At 35.4% G+C, this 18,102-nt stretch overlaps 1 protein-coding gene across 2 annotated transcripts in view; it reads right to left on the reverse strand.

Moving 5' to 3' along the window:
• Nucleotides 1-394: 394 nt before the first annotated feature.
• LOC115209250 overlaps nucleotides 395-18,102 on the reverse strand; it is a 39,977-nt gene continuing 22,269 nt past the window's right edge. For both annotated transcript variants that reach the window (XM_029777538.2, XM_036501092.1), the window contains exons 3-6: nucleotides 15,875-16,423; nucleotides 7,978-8,263; nucleotides 5,414-5,605; nucleotides 395-2,019 (exon numbers count right to left, since the gene is read on the reverse strand). In XM_029777538.2, the coding sequence (XP_029633398.1) occupies nucleotides 1,491-2,019; nucleotides 5,414-5,605; nucleotides 7,978-8,263; nucleotides 15,875-16,367 (1,500 nt within the window). In that variant the 5' untranslated portion in view covers nucleotides 16,368-16,423 and the 3' untranslated portion in view covers nucleotides 395-1,490. The remainder of the gene's footprint in view (nucleotides 2,020-5,413; nucleotides 5,606-7,977; nucleotides 8,264-15,874; nucleotides 16,424-18,102) is intronic.

Raw genomic sequence — 18,102 nt, forward strand, 5'->3', positions numbered from 1 at the left:
GTGCCAGTGGCATGTGTAAAAGATTCAAGTGAGCTCGTTGCCAGTACCGCCTGACTGGCTCTGTGCCGGTGGCACATAAAAGCACCCACTACACTCAGAGTAGTTGGTGTTAGGAAGGGCATCCAGCTGTAGAAACTCTGCCAGATCAAGATTGAAGCCTGGTGCAGCCATCTGGTTCGCCAGCCCTCAGTCAAATCGTCTAACCCATGCTAGCATGGAAAGGGGACATTAAACGATGATATGTTCACCAGTATAGTAATATTAGTTACTTATCCACAAAATCTAAGTAGAGATAAGGAATAGCTTTGGGAGCCTTGTGTAGATGATCATCTAGGAGATATTAGCAAAATAGACACTAAATTAATTTGACTGCTTTTTAAACACAACAACAACAGTAACCAACAACAATCTGTTTATTCTCTACTGATCTTGGTAAAATGAATAACGCCTCAGAGAAACTTTGCACAATTTGTCAGACTAAAAATATATTTTTAAAAAAAATAGAAAAAAGGCCATGTTAGATCATCATTTGGACAACTAACTGAGAGGTCTTGAACAAAAATTTGTTTTAAAAAGCCATATGATTTGATAAACTGCCTATTTTAGAATTGATGAATAAAAAACAAACCAAATGATGTACAGATGAAATTGATGCAAACAAATAAGATTAATTCTTGGTTTGTGTTCTAATCTGAAATTTGTGCAGTAAAATCCTGTTTTGTTTTGTTATATATTTTTTTACCATTTTGATTTTTGTTTGCAAGATCAAAGCAGACACGAACAAAATAAAAAAAAAACACAGCCACAAACACAAAGCAAAACTAATGATTAACTTTGTGTTAAGTTAAACAGCAAAACAAATATAATAAAAGCTGTGTTTGATATAAAGTATATGAGCCTCAACAGGAGATGAAGAGCCAGCAAGCAGAAAGTAAGACAGCAGGACATAATTCTTTACTTTTTCTTTTTTTCTTTTTTCTTTTTGTTAACAATTCAAGCACTGATTCTTATAATGCACAATTTAACTGAACAAATAGTTGTACTGCTCCAAACTTCATATATAAATGAAAATTCACACACATACATACTTGCATGTGTGTATATGTATGGCTATATATATATATACACACACACAGTAAGACACACTGATCTCGCGCTCTCTCTTTTTATACATACACACACACATCTACATAAATACATAACATTCATCCAGGTTAGATCAACACTGGTGTGATTAATCCATATAGTAATATTAGCCATTGTTCAGCTTCATAAAGCCATGGGAGAAGGAAAAAGACACATGTGTCCCAGGCACAAGTGTGTTTATGTCAGTGTACAGTCAATTTATCGCCACTACCATCAATCAAGACGAGTTGCACCGTAGTTGTTACCCCATATAAACATCTAATGTGGGGATAAAAATAAATAAAATGAAGGGCCTAGCAATAGGTGGAAAACTGAAGGTGTCATTCACATCTGCAGCATTATCTTCACGTCAAGAGGCGTTGATCTGTATTTAATGTGTATTGTAAAGTGACAGGACAAGCAAGCACAGCTTCAGCACGAGCCCCTTCAAGTGTTACACAGTTAAGCTGTGGGACTAAACCCCCAATTTCAGAAAGATGGCCACCTACTCTGTCCCCATCATCTATGCTATTACTATCTGTCGAGCCTAAGCCCGTATCAGATAACATTGAGTGTCGTAGAGCAAAATGTTCAGGATGTAATTCTAATACGGTCTTTGCACCACCAGAACCAATTCTTGTTCCTATACTGCTTCCAGCCATACTATCTTCATTGGTACCAATTTCAACCTCATTCATCACACTGTTTAACGGCAAATTCCGATGAAGTCGTTTATATTCTTTATCTCGGTCTTTTTCTTTTTGGCGCAGTTCATTATTCTGTTGACGAGAGATTTTTCTTCGGATCCTATCCCGACGTCTTTCACGTTCTCTGTAGTTGGGATCAGCTCTCATCATGCGCATCCTTGCCTTGGCCTTCTCCTTTTCTTTTGCTCTAAAAATAAATTAATTGAATAAATAAATAAAATAAACACAAAACGTAATTTAATTCATTTTAAATGAACTTGAGAAATAATATTAAACATCATAAGTACCCATTTGAAACTGAAAGGAATAAGAGAGTCACTGAAGGGACTCAAACCACATATCTACTGCTTGCCACGCAATGAATCACATTAGCAGTTACACTACAGGGTATAACTGTTACAAAACTAGGTTTTAGCCTTCTAGCTAATGCTTTATATTAGTTGGCTGTAAACCAGTGATGACTCAAGGCTAACTCCAGCTTTATAACAAAATTCAGGCCTTAAGACAGTAATATATCAAAATATAGTAAAATCAGAGGGTCACATATCGTAAATCTATCGTGACAAATCTTACAAGGACTACTCAGCAGTAACAACTACAAAGAATCCTCAAGATCCTAACACCTTCAACAAGTACAAGAACAGCAACCTTAATGAAGCTGACTCAATGAGGAAACTTCTATTCTGTCACCCACCCTGCTAATAATAGCAGTCCAATTTCTCTCAAATGACACCATAACATTATGCGTGGCTCTGTGGTAAGTAGCTTGCTTACCAACCACATGGTTCTCGGTTCAGTCCCACTGCATGGCACCTTGGGCAAGTGTCTTCTACCATAGTCTCGGGCCAACCAAAGCCTTGTGAGTAGATTTGGTAGATAGAAACTGAAAGAAGCCTGTCATAAAATATATATATATATATATATATATATATATATATATATATATTTGTGTGTGTCCGTGTTTGTTCCCCCACCATCGCTTGACAACCAATGCTGGTGTGTTTACATCCCTGTAACTTAGCAGTCTGGCAAAAGGGACTGACAGAAATAGGCTTACAAAGAATAAGTTCTGGGGTCAATTCGTTTGACTAAAGGTGGTGCTCCAGCATGGCCACAGTCAGATGACTGGAACAAATAAAAGAATCGAAGAATGTAGTCCAAGACATTCAAAACTACAGATTTTTAGCATTCAGGGTTGATGAACCAAAATAACTTCAACAAGGATAAGCACTGTCACGACATTAACCATGGCACCACAGAATAACAACACTATTTCTTGCAACAGAACTTCCTTATTGATAAACAAACAAATAGGTCCAAAAAATGAAATCATCACCATCATCATCTAATATACATGTTCCATGCTGGTGTGAGTTGGATAGTTTCAAGTGGTTTAAGGACTACATCAAGTTCTAGTGTCTGCTTTGGCATGGTTTCTATGGCTGAATGCCCTTTCCAATGCAACCACTTTATAGCATGTACAGAGTGCTCTCATTTGTGCTACCAGCACTAGTGAAGTCACCATTCAGCTCACATGGCTATGAACCTCATGGAAGTGGAGGTTAGCTTTAAGCTAGGGGATGGATGAGATTTTAAAGTATAAGCAAAGGGGATAGAGCAGGCTCTTTTTGTAAAGGAGCTACATGACTACTCACGAGTTGAAGAAAGGGGTGAAAATAATCAGGTAAAGCTGTGATAAAATAAGAATTCATAAACCAGTTACAGTAGAACATACTTGCACTGTCAGATGTTAGAAAGTAAGTAATGCTTCATAGATGAGATTAATATAGGGAAAGTAAGCCTCTATATGGTGTCTTGACCTGCCAGAAATAACAAACAAATCACCTTCAAATTACAGCCCATCATCTAAAAGAAGAAGACAGACAGTAATGTAGTCCTAGTTATACTATGCTTGAAAAAAAGACAGGTACGGTCACAACTGGAATGCCTTCAATTGTAGTTTTGAAGAATCGGAGCTGAGTGAGAGCTAAACAACATTAGGATAAATCATTATTATCATTGTTTAATGTCCTCCTTCCATGTTGGCATGGGTTGGATGGCTTGACAGGAGCTGGCCAGGCAGAAGCCTGCACCATACTTTTATGTCTGTTTTGACATGTTTTTTTAAGCTGGATGCCCTTCCTAACACCAACCACTCTGCAGAGTGGATTGAGTGCTTTGTACGTGGCACCAGCACAGGTGAGGTCAGTTTTGACATGGTTTTTCCAGATGGATGCCCTTCCAAATGCCAACCACTTACAGTGTGGATTGGATGCTTTTTTAAGTAGCACCTGCACTGGCAGGGTCACCAAGTAACTTTGCAAGACAAGGAATTTTTGAGAGGGGAGGAGGCATAGGAGGATGTGATCTTGTGCCAGATGATGGAAGGTTAGAGTGTGACAGAAAGACAGAAACATGTCTTGCTGTAGAGGAGGTACATGGTTATCCAACTAGAGAAAGAGAGGGTTAACAAGAAAGGGGAGAGAAACAGGTGTGCTGCTGTAAAGGAGATATATGATTACCTAGCAGGAGGGGAGAGCAAGAAAAGAAGAGAGAGTGATCAAGAATGAGGACAGAAACAGGTGTGCTGCTGCAGAGGAGATACATGGTTACCTGAGAGAGATGGTGGGAGAAAGAGTTAACAAGAAAAAGGACAGGAATAGGTATGCTGCTGTAAAGGAGATACATGGTTACCTAGCAAGAGAAGGAGGGAGAGACAGTGATCAAGAATGAGGGCAAAAACAGGAGTGCTGCTGTAGAGGAGATACATGGTTACCCAGCAAGAGGGAAGAACAAGGAAAGAGAGAACATGCAGATAAATTGCTATTTATAAACAGCTGAAGAAAAATTCATTATCATCATCGTTTTAACATCCACTTTTCCATGCTTCATATTATGAAGGAAAAGGTTGTTTTCAACTGAGACCTAACTATAGTTGATGGAATTAACAGATTGTGAGTTACTGAAATTAACAAAATAAATATTGCAGAATGAGACAGAAGCAATTCTAAAAGATGAAGTCTTCAGTAACATGACATTGTTAGTAAATAAGAAAATTCTTATAAGCTACTATCACTATGACCTGGCGTTGCCGGGTCATAGTGTTAGTGCATTCATATACAGCTGCGTGCGTGCGCACATATACGTGGGTACTGTCCAAATCTCCGACCAATCACATACAGCTAGCTGGCATATCAATTTTCGGGCATTTTGATTGGGTTTTGGATAGAAAATTCACAAAAAAGTCACTTCTATTGATTTTTTAATGGCTTTGCGGGGTGACTGGCGAAATGTAAAGATGTGCACGACCACCCTTGGACGGTTTTGAATGATCATAGAAAGTGTGAGCCTCTAACTGAAAAATTGTGGATTTGTATAAAGGACACACACACACACAGACATTTTGCCGTTTATATATAGAGAGATTATTGCTATCAACGTTGATAAAAGCACGAATGTTATACTAATTCCCTACATCTACATTGTACCTCTAAATAGAAATTGTTTTAAGAGAAGGGAAATAACAATGAGAACATTAAGTTTGAACCACAAAACGTTGCCAACAGAGTGGTCTACCTTACCTGTACATCGGATTCGCTCTCTGTTCACGTTTCTTGATTTTGTCACGTTCGCGTTTCATCATATCTTTTGATAGCACGTTATTTTCTTCCATGGTATCGGCTGGTACTAGTTGCATGCCACCATCACCAACATATACAATTGACATTCCTTTGGTCATAGGGTGGCCACCTCCAACACAAGGATCAATATTTCTGTAAGGACAATGACAAAATAACAAAATTATTCTTTAAATTGGAACTTAAGAATTTACTGACAATCAAAACCAAAACTTGAATGAAAAATAAGACAATTTTTTTCTTTATATATTGTTGTTAGATGTTAGGCACAGGTGTGGCTGTGTGATTAAGAAGCTTACTTCTCAACCATGTAGTCTTGAGTTCAGTCCCATTGTGCTGCGTTGTGAGCAAACAACTTTTATTATAGCCCCAGGCCAATCAAAACCTTGTGAATGGATTTGGTAGATGGAAACTGAAAGAAGCCTATCTTATATGTGTGTGTATATATACAGACGTGTGTGTCTATGAGAACCCTTGTCCTTAAATTCACATGATGGTGGTAAATGAGCATCACTGTTACACAAGCAACGTTATTCACTTCTGTGCTTCTGCAGAAAAACACATCTGGTCATGGGAAATATTAACTAGTTTGCAAACAAGTGAGGGTTGGTGACAAGGATGGCACAGAAAATCTGCCTCAACAAATTCCATCTGACCAATGCAAGCATAGAAAGGTGGACATATGATGATGATGATGATGATGATTGAAACTGAGTAATCTGAATTCAAGCCAAACTTCTAAAATAGAAATAATGTTTGAAATTTTTATGATAATACTAATTGAATTTGTTTTCAAATTACATATTTTACACTTGATATCTACTTTCTTTTGTTTAAGTTCAAATCTGATTTTATTAAAAGGTGTTTCAGTCATGATCTACTGCATTTCTATTATGACTATTCTCTTTATAAGAATATGACAAATTCTAAATTATTGCCAGATGTTAGACACAGTGGGTGATAGAAGTGACAGAGCACCAGACAAAAAAAGAATACCTTGTGATACTTAGTTACATCTCTTTATATTCTGAATTTAACTTGCATCCAGGTTGTCTTTGCTTTTCATCCTTTCAGGATTGATGAATCAAATGCACACTTCCTCCAAAATTTGTGGCTTTGTTGATATATTAAATCATCATCATCATCATCAATTTTATGTTTGCTTTCTATATTTGGATGAGTTGATATACTTCAGTTCTTATTAGCAGCCACTACCTTCACAAACTGTTCTCAGTCCAAATTCTGTTATAGTCAAATTTGCAATCCATCCTTCTGAGCCTCAGTAACATAAACGCAACTCAAGTATTAGGCTAGAATACTTATGGCCTCATGCCAATGCTTACAACTATCATTATTAGTATGATGATATGGCAGAGGTAATAAAACATATGACAAAATGTCTGTGGGATTTAGTTTCATCCCTTTACATTCAGAATTCAAATCCCACCAGAGTTAAGTTTGCCTTTCATTCTTTGAGGAACAATAAGTACTAGTCAAGTACTGAAGTCAATTTATTTAACAGACCCACCCACAAAATGTGAGGCTTCGTGCCTATGTAACAAATATGATAAATGTTACTATTGGGATAGTAAAATGATAAAAATGTTAGAGTACTTAACTGGATACCTTATAGAAAAGTTGAGGGATAGAAATGGCCTTCTAGTACCCAATTGGATGCCTTATAGCAGATCCACCAAACCAATTTTTGCATCATGAACTGGTTTCATGCAAGACAATTTTGTCATTGACCAGAGGATCATGTGCATAACAAAATACAATAAATACATATATATTGTATAAATAATACATATAAAATGCAAAAACACCCAGAAGATTGCAATAGTCAATAAAATAGACATAAAATTTTACAATTTATTATTTCTGTGTAGCCTGGTACCAAATGATCCACAGCCCAGTACTAGCCTGTGGCTTGATAGTTGGGAACCCCTGCCATACAGAACAGTGGATGGGTAAAAATATTAAAGAGCTTAACTAGATGTCTTGTACTGTTTACTTGCATTTATTTTCTTTCTTAATTCAAATCTCATGGAGACTTACTTAGCCTTTCATATACAAAGACCAATTTAAAAGGCAGTTTCATCCCTCAAAATTTAAGTGCATTTGTCAAAGAAATTATTATTGTTATAGTAATACTGAGTTCAAATTTCACCAAGGTTAACTTTGCCTTTCATTCTTTTGGTGTATTTAGAACTACATTATCCAATGTATCAATTTTTAAGACAGTAGAATGTTACCTTACAAAAGTTTGGCTACTATTTCTAGTAAGCCAAGTTAACATATATAGACTCCATTGTTGGCCCATGGATAAGTAAATAGGTCTTATGACATATATGTCTTCCCAGGGGCAATAGTGGAATAACTGAAATAGCTATATCCAAAAATTAAATCAATGTCATATACTTAGATTGCTACTAGTGCTATGGTGTTTGCCACTATAAAATGATTAAGATAAAAAGCATTATGGAAGTGCATTTCATATGACCTACCTCTCTGGAGCAATGGGGTGAGATGAGATGCCAGAATCCCTTTGTGCTAGAAACGCTTGCAAGGTCTGGGTTTCTAGAATTTCCACCAAATCTTCAGCCTGGATAACTTTATTACCAACTTTGCTATCATCATCTAACATCAAGTAGCTGGAGTCAATAGTTCCCTTTGAACAGTTGTCCACTTGAGTCAGACGTTTTGACGCAAGGGCAGCACTAAGTAATTTGTTGCCATCAAGTGAGCTGGTTTCTACAACAGTTTCAGCACCAAGAGTATCAGGAACACAACCTAAAATGCAAAACAATTATATTATATTATAATTATTATCAAATGAATACCAAAAATTGCCATCAATATAGGCACAGGCATGGCCATGCTTATATTGGTGTGCTTTCCAACCACCTGGTTCAGGTTTCAGTCCCACTGCAAGGCACCTTCAGCTAGTGTCTTCTACTATAGCTGAACAAAGCCTTGGGTGGATTTGGTAGACAGAAACTGAAATTTGTTTTTTCAATGCATGACTGAACAAATGACCCTGGAATTAAAGGCACACACCACACACACGCAGGACCATATGTATATTGACACTTGTATACTTCATTATTTCTCTGAGACTGCGAAAACTGGTCTTTACGAACAAACAAGAAATGTTCTAAAATGTAAATTTTGAACTTAGCTGTAGTTATAAAATTACATCTCACAACAGTTAAAAACATTTCTTCTTTGGCTTTTGAATTATTGCATATATCTTCAAATGCTTTTCATTAAATTAAAATTTTTTTCTTTCCTTCTTTTGCCTTTATTTACAATTTTTTTTTTTTACCAAAAAGGCTTCTCTTGTGGTTATTAAGTGCATAGTGCCAAAAAAAATAAACCCTGGCCAATATCAGCCAAGAGGAAGGGGCTGAGATGAAAAAAAAAATCATAAATTTTCAATAACATTTTTCATAAAAAGTCTACCACCACCACCACCACATCACCATGAAGACCTGAGTGGAAAATGAAATTGGAAAAATCCCCATCAAAACGGAGAAAATTAAACTTATATGGGGATCCTGATCTGAAACTCCACCTCAATTTCTTCTCTTTAACTGCATGATGCGTAAATATATTGATTTTCATTGTTTATCTACAAATTCAGACATTGAAAGTATATAGAGCAGAAATAATAAAGACACAAAAAGGTTACAATATTTCATTTTAATGGTTGTCAAACCATTTCTTGAAGGTAAAAATATCTCAGTAGATAATGTTCCAAATTTTGTTTTTTATCTCCTGCATAAAAAGTGATAATATATAGTTGTGAAGGTGAATAATACTATTTATCTGGTTTTAAGTTATATCAACCATTCAACCAGCATGGTTAAACAGTAACTAAAATATTATTTTAAAAATACATAATCCAAGTATATTTATCCTAGTAATCCTAATAATGTATTTGTATTTATGTATAGAAAATTGTATATGTTCATTTTTTCCAATGAGAGGTATTTTTAATTAAGTTTTAAATTTTAATATCTGGAATATTACCCCTAACAGCATGGAAAAGAAAATGCATACATGTGGTTCACTGAAATGCAAAGAGCAACAAGAAGCAGACAGGCAGGAAACAGCCAAGTGGTGCAGATGTATTACAGATTTTATAATACCACAACCACCATCCACACCAATGTCCAGTTCTGCAACAAATAACCAAGAAGCAAGAAACAATACTCATGGTGATGATGCAGTGACATGTGAATTGCAAGAACAAGGAAGAGTTACTTTGAATGTAGAGAGAAATACAAGTGCATCCTTTCCAAATCAACCCAGTTCCAGTACTATTTCTAGCTCCATTGTTCCAGTATCTGTACTACCTGTAGTTGCAACGTCTGAGGACATAGCTTCATCTAGTGACAGGGAATCAGATATTATTTCAAGCATAAATGACTTGGTTTCTGAAGCACGTCCTGTAACTGAATCTACACAAGAAAATGAAAGATCAACTACTGGATTCTTCCAATATCAATCACAAGCAATTCTGAAACAGTTTTTTTGTTGAACATCTATTTCAGCCACTTGATGATCTACCATTTCATGCTCATCTGTATGAGAGGAAAATTACGAATGGTTCAATCCTAAGAAAATGGCTAACATATAACAAAGAAAATATATACTTATAATGTTCATACTGCATAGCCTTTGAGTCTTCCAACACTTGTAATCTTCACCCTTTGTATGTGGTTTTAGTGACTACAGTCATATTAGCCAGAGCTTGGCTTTACACAAATCAACAACAACACATGTTAGAAATGCTCAGCAATATATCAGTGTGGTTAATGATGGCACCATAGAAAATCTTTTGGCAGCATCATTAATTAAAAGGAAAGAAGTATTGAAGCAGAGAAGTATTGTCATGAGGATTATAGACATCATAAAGATGTTAAACAAGCAAACACTTCCTTTTCGAGGTCACAGAAACGAATCAGCCTACACTCTGGATAATGAGGTTCTGAATCATGGCAATGTTTTAGCTACAGTGAAGTTGATGGCAAAATATGATACCATTATGGCAGTTCACGTTTCTGCAGTGCAAAATAAGTCCAAACAAAGACTCAAATGATTAGAACCACAAGGAAAGGCTTGAAGTAATGGCCATGGTGGACTTGTTACATACCTGAGTAAAACAACTATCAATATATTAATCCAAATTATGAAGAATATGATACAAGAAAGAATTGGTCATGAAGTTTCCCAAGCAATATATTATTCTATTCAAGTTGATTCAACAAGATAATTCATCCATCAATCAGTTTAGCATTATTATTCGGTATGTGCTTAAAGGTGTTATCAGCAAGTGACTACTTTCAGTTATGCCAAGTAATGATGGTACTGGACAGGGACTTTTTGACCTATTGACTGAAATGTTATGGCATCTTAGAATTGACCCCAAAAAATGTTTATCTGATACTACAGATGGCACTGCAAGCTACCATGGGCAGCATAATGGTTTACAAAGTAAAATTGCTGCTGTGGCAGATCAACATGTTCATATATGATGCTGTGCCCATGTCTTGAATTTGGTGATAACTGAGACAACAAAATGTTGTGTACCTAAAGTTTCTTTTTTCAATTTGCTCCAGAATTTAGCAACTTTTGTGAAAATATCATATAAGAGAATGGCTGTATGGATAGAAGTTGTTGGAAAATATCTAGGACAAGAAAAAATGAAACAACTGAAGCTAATTGGTGAGACCAGATGGACAAGAAAATCCAACACAGCAACAACTATATTGGAACGTTTTGATGATGCCAATGTCAGTACTTTTGTAAATCTATTGACATGCTTATCAATGATACAAGATTCAGACTAGTTTGATGCCAAAACAAAACATGAATATTTTACTTCGAAGTCTTCTAAAGTTTGAAACCATATTGACAGCAATTACATATCATCATCACCCCTCTCTCTCTCTCGGAGAGGCACAAGCACCTACACACATATATACACACACGGCAGTAACTTCCACCTACCAAATTCAATCACAAAGCTTTGGTTGGCCTGGGACTATAGCAGAAGACACTTGCCTAAAGTGCCATGCAGTGGGACTGAACCCAAAACCATGTAGCTGGGAAGCAAGCTTCAGCCACACAGCCATGCCCGCACCTACAGACATACTTGTATATATTTGAAACTATAGCCCTGTTATCAAGTTATCTACAGACAAGTGGGTTAGATATGTTAACTGCATGGGGTTTAGTAGATTCAGCTACAACAAAGTTGAAGGAACAGACAAGAACATTTGATACTGTTCACAGCAAGGCTTTGGAATTTCACAGATGAATATGGATGAAAATCAAACATTGGAAATTGACGCTTGGGAAACAGTGTTGCCAGTTAAAAGGCAGAGGAAGAAGAAAAGAATGGCAGATGAGCTGGTTAATGACAAAGAAAGTTTCTCAGATTCTCTAGCTGATTTTTTGAGTAAATGTGTTAAACCTAATAATGGATTGCATTATCAAGTCACTAGAATCAAAATTTGTACAGCACAAACAGTTGTATGAAGATTTATCCTGCTTGAATCCAGCTAAGTTTAAAACTATCACAGAGAAGGGCCTTGAAGTTGAAGCACTAGAAGGTATTATTAAGTTGTTTCCACAAATCAGCAAAGATCAAATAATATTGGAATTGTCTTCTTTTGCTTCAAATTTTGATTTATTAAAACTATTGTTTAACAATGGTGAGAATATGGGTTCCAGTTGCAACAACTGTAAAATTTGCAGTACTTACCCACTGTGTATACTAAAAATTCTGGTATCCAACAGACTTCATGACAAGGCATATAATAACCTTTATAAACTTTATAAAATCATCTGCACACTATCAGTTACCTAAGTCCAATGTAAGAGTACATTTTCAAAGCTAAAGATCATAAAGACAAAGATAAGAAGTTCACTGTCTGAGGAGAACTTGGAAGCATACAAGTTGCTAGCCACTGAAAATGAATTGTAAGATGAATTGGATTCAGAAGCAATTATTAATACATTCACACAATCATTTAGTGAACTCAAATGATTGCTCTTAATATAGAGGATTGTAATACAAGTTTTGTACATTTGATCTATCTGTTAATGTGTAAAGTGTGCAGTACAAGTAAGCTATTTTAAAATATCCACTAATTATTTAAAACTTTAAGAAAGTGGTACATGTGTAATATATACTGCTATTTTGAAAATGTTATAAGGGTTTTATAAAAAAAAAAGTAATGGCAAGAGCAGGGAAAAAGAATAATAGAAGAAAGTAAAATACTAAAAATTGAAGAAATCAAAATCATGTAAATTTATCCTTTATTTTTTAGATAGGCTGGAGCAATTGAAGCAGTAGTGATAGGATTCTTGGCATATGTACATTTAATTAAAAACAATATATGAACAGGTTGTTTGAAAGAAATCTCTTTCGTAAAGAGCAAACAAACAAATGATGTATACGTATGAATACGTGGTATTGGCTACAATGCCGTGATTTTCATAAGAAAATATAGCTATTTCTTTGACAGTAAAAAGTCATCATTAAAAATAATGAAATTGATTTATAGACTTATTGGTCTTTATTTTCAGTTTGGTTAAACATTATCAAAATAACAGTACACATCCAAAATAAACAGCATACTATATATTCATCAAAGTATTTATTTAAAAATTCAATCTGAATTTACAATTGGTATTACTGTATACTGCCAGTAATATGTACAATACATGTACATTGTAATTATTGAAAAATATGCATAAATTGCACCTTTTTGTTTCCGCTTATGGATTTTTAAAAAAATTTATTTATTTGTTATAAAAATTAAATTATAGCATTGTAGTTGTAGGTGGGCAACCAATATCTTTAGACACAGTCTGCCACTGTGTATATATATAATATATATATATATTATATATATATATATATATATATATATATATACATCCACTACACTCTCGGAGCGGTTGGCGTTAGGAAGGGCATCCAGCTGTAGAAACTCTGTCAGATCAAGATTGGAGCCTGATGCAGCCATCTGGTTCACCAGCCCTCAGTCAAATCATCCAACCCATGCTAGCATGGAAAACGGATGTTAAACGATGATGATGATGATGATGATGATATATATATGTTAGGGTTAGGGTTAGGGTTAGGGTTAGGGTTGATAATGAAACAATGGAAATAAATGTAGAGAAACTGAAGTATCATTATCATCATCATTTAATGTCTACCTTCCATGCTAGCATGGTTTAGAAAGAAATAAGCTGATCCAAAAGTATTCAATTTAAAGACTGAGTGAAATTGTTATTTATCCCCATGTTGACCCTTAATAAACAGGCCTATGATCAAAAGCTTTCCAGCCATGACTATTCCCATTTTTTGTGTAAATTTAGAACCCCGTTATCTGTGTTCTTCCATTTTTAGACAGTAGATGGTGATTTGAGGGAGATTTGGTTGCTAGTTCAAGCAAGTTGAGCAACCACATAGAGGCTGAATTCTAGTTGGCTCGATCGAACAAAATGGATGTAGATGATAATGACAACAACAATGATGATGACTGACACAACATGCTGGGCACGTAAAAAGCACCCACTACACTCTTGGAGTGGTTGGCGTTAGGAAGGGCATCCAGCTATAGAAACTCTGCCAGATCAAGATTGGAGCCTGGTGCAGCCATCTGGTTCACCAGCCCTCAGTCAAAACCGTCCAACCCATGCTAGCATGGAAAGTGGACGTTAAACGATGATGATGATGAAGAAGAAGACCACAGCCACATATAACTGAATCAACACTTAAAATCTATACACATACCAGAAGGAAATATTCCTTTATCACTATTCTTCTATCAGTGTAGGGGAATAATCAGGAAGAGTTCAGTACCTTGTCCAAAGAACTATACCATTTCAATAGCTTTGTATGTGCTCCCGACTCATCTAATCAACCACTGAAAACTATGTCTTGCTTCTAAATTCACAAATGATCAAAACTTATTGTTCAGTTACTTTTCAAGCCATAGGCTGGACTTAAACCATTATGAGACGGAGATAAATTTTATCCTATTGATCAATATCAAACCAATCAGCAATTATGACCACCAATCCCAATGGTAATTATCTTGTCCACTATGGCAGAAAACAGAATCAGAAGAATGGTTTGTAAACTTGTACAATCAGCCAAAAGCTTCCAACCCAAAACTCTAACCAGGCTATTTTAAAAGTTTCACAATCCAGAACCAGGTACTTCAGTTTAGCCATGACTTGCTATCTTAGTTAACCCTTTAACATTTAAACTGGTCATATCCAGCCAAAATATTCTACCTGTTTTATGTTCAAACCAGCCAGATCTGGCCTCTCCTACAATGTCCTTATAAAATGTAAACAATCATATCATTGAAATCTACAAGGTCTACAAGTTAATGCATGATAATTCAGAACAATGTACATAAATAAGCATTGCATTTGATAGAATAACCCCAATGCTATAGGATTAATCTAGTTATCTTCAAAATTTGGATAAGTAATACATCTAATCAATAAAGGATATAGATTTACAGTTTTATTTTGAAACTGGTCAGATCCAGACTCTCACACCTACTCTACAATGTCATTCTAAAAATAAACAATCACATCATCAAAATCTCAAGGTTATGAGAAAATACATGATTAATTTTTAAAGGGTCAATTTGTCTGGCCAAAGAAAATGAAAAATAAATAACCCAAATTCAAAACTTCAGTATTGAAATTGTCCATATCCAGCCAATATAAATATTTCTATTTCTTCAAACATGCCACCATACCTCACCTTATTGTCAGCTTACTTACAGGACAAAGATACCAACCCACCATCACCATCTACTTCAAATCTTACAGAAAGCCATGTATTTTCTTTTCTTATTTCATCATTCATATATAAACAGAACAATGCACAGAAAGAAAAGTCACCTTTTCTATCAGTAAACTATTGGTATTATGAATGCTAAAATGGATCAATAACATTGTTGTCAATAGTAATTAATTCCTGTAGCAATGATAGTAATCTAAAGATAAGCCCTTGCTGAGTCATACCTACAACTTGATTTCAATTGCTACTTTCATTTCATTCCACTAGCATACCCAATATTTTTGAAAAAAATGTAAATGAAATACAATCTCATTTCAACCCATTATAGAGATGAAGAAATACTATTTTTACAACTGGTATAAACTTCCTAATATATCAATTAAACAGTGATAGAGCAACCATGGTATCTATCTTTCACAGAGGTAGCATGAGGACAATTAGGCAATGTGAATGCTTAACTATTAAGTCTGTGGAATACCACTCTGAGTGCACAGCTTTCAAACCACATGTAGAAAATGTAATGAATAATGAATTATAAAGAAAAATTTACTTACTTTTGTTATCCGTGAAATCTCGGTCATTAATAGTGGTAACATCCAGATCACTGCAAGAACTGTCTGTCCTCAGCAAACCACTGGACATTTCATGACTAGCTAAATGGTCAATGCCTATAATGGCATGAGCAGGAGATGGTGAGGATGTGTGATGAGCAGCAGTAAACAATGTGGCAGTTGTCGAGGGTACTTGATTATGACTGACCTCCACTAAGTGGGACTGAATAGAGTTGCTTTGCTGATGAGGAGCCAGTGGGTCTTGGTGGCAGTCAGCATGTTTATCATCTTCATCTTCATTGGCCAGGCCAACTCGATAATCAGCAAAAGCTGGTGGCATGATTACTGATGAGTAACTAATCAATTCTGTAGTGTCTGCTCTGTTGACACGCTCTTTTGAGCTCAGCTGAGTTTTCTCAACAGTGAACAGAGATGGCAAGTAACCCACACTGTGTCTAACATCAGTCACTTCTCTCTTTCTACATGTTGCCATCATACACTCGAACAATCATTATTTTCCTATTTTACTCTTAAGGGATCTCATCAACATGGCTGTAGAGAAAAAGCAAAAAGAGTACTGGTAAATAAACATTAACACCACAAATTAAACAAGAAAAATCAAAAAGTATACTACATGCAGGACTATATCAACATTATCGTCTTAGTTTTTAACACTGTTATGTATGGTTTCAGTGAGATTTGGTTGTTGTTTCTAGCTGATTAAGTGACTATGAGGTTCCTCATTGACTCTAAAAGAAGATATTTATTGCTGATCAAGTTGATAGGATACAAAAAAAAAAAGAAAAATCAACATTATCTATCTCATCAGTGGTGCTGACACTTATACCACATGCAAAGAAACTTAACTCTTAAAAGCCCAATATACCAGACAGAAAACAGAAATAATGGAAAGTAAAGTTTACTCTTACAAGTGGTGTGAAGAGGAATTTGTGATCAAAATGTTTCAAAGCACAGTGAAATTATTTTAGTTTCTTTAGCGTTTTACCAGTTAAAGATATCTTCAACTGTGTTCCAGCATCCCAATGTGTTATGTCATTATTTTAGATCTAAACACTTGAAATCAAAAAATTAAATTAAAAAAGGACATCTTCTATACAAAATGCTTTCATAAACACTCTTAAATTCCTCAACTCTTTCGCATTTATACTGGCCATATCAGGATCAAATACTTTTCTTCTTTTATGTTCAAACTGGCCATATCCAGCCTATCAAACCTACCCTACAATGTCATTCTAAAAATACACAATTATATCATTGAAATCTCCAAGTTATGAGATAATGCATGATTAATTCAAAACAATGTGAATCAATAAGTACTACATTTGACAGAGTAATTTCAATGCTAAAGGGTTAATGTAAAAAGTCTACTAAGCAATGTATTATTACAATTACAAAATATTTAAATATAATCCATAACTTTTTATAATCCTCTTTTTGGTTATCTCTAGAGGAAGCTGAAAATATTTCACAACTTGTGAATGATAAGCTTAACATTGTATGTACTATTCTATATTATCATTAAAGACCCTCATGCGATGGCAAAGTTTATCAAGGAGATTGGAAACTATAGTTCAGTACTAAGTGATTCCCCATCACTTTCATCAGGCATATAGTGGGTCTTGAACTTAGTACAAGGTAACAAAATAATTATTAGTTACCCAGTATTTCCACTCCTTACAGCAGTAACTTGCACTTATATAATAATAATGAAATTATTGTATACAGTGCTCAGGTGCACCACAATTTGTCAAAAGTGCGTATAAAGCATATGCAGTAATGTACAAATGTCTGGAAAGCGAACAGTGTATGAGTCAGATACATGCTTGCACGTGTATGGAGGGGAGAAAATCAAGTGTAGTGTTGGCGAATCTCAGGAAGCATGGAAGTTTTCAAGGATGCAGTGCTCCGACAACTAACAACTGATGCCGGCAGTTTGTTCTATGCTTCAGCAACTCTTAGCGTGAAAAAATGTTTCCGAAAATCATGGGAGCTATGCTGTTTTCTGACTTTGTAAACACGTCCACAGGTGTTAGACAGGTGGAGTTTGAAAAGGTGCTCAGAGTTATTGTTAGTAAGATGGTTAATAATTTTATGGGTGTCTGCCAAGTCAGCTGCCAGACGGAGTTTCAAAGTATCCATACCCAGGGAAGTAAGGCGTTCAGAATACGGCAAATGCCTGATGGATATGCAGTAATCTATTTGCAAACAAG

Source organism: Octopus sinensis, linkage group LG3, assembly GCF_006345805.1.
Source record: "Octopus sinensis linkage group LG3, ASM634580v1, whole genome shotgun sequence".
NCBI classification, from domain to species: Eukaryota; Metazoa; Mollusca; class Cephalopoda; order Octopoda; family Octopodidae; genus Octopus; species Octopus sinensis.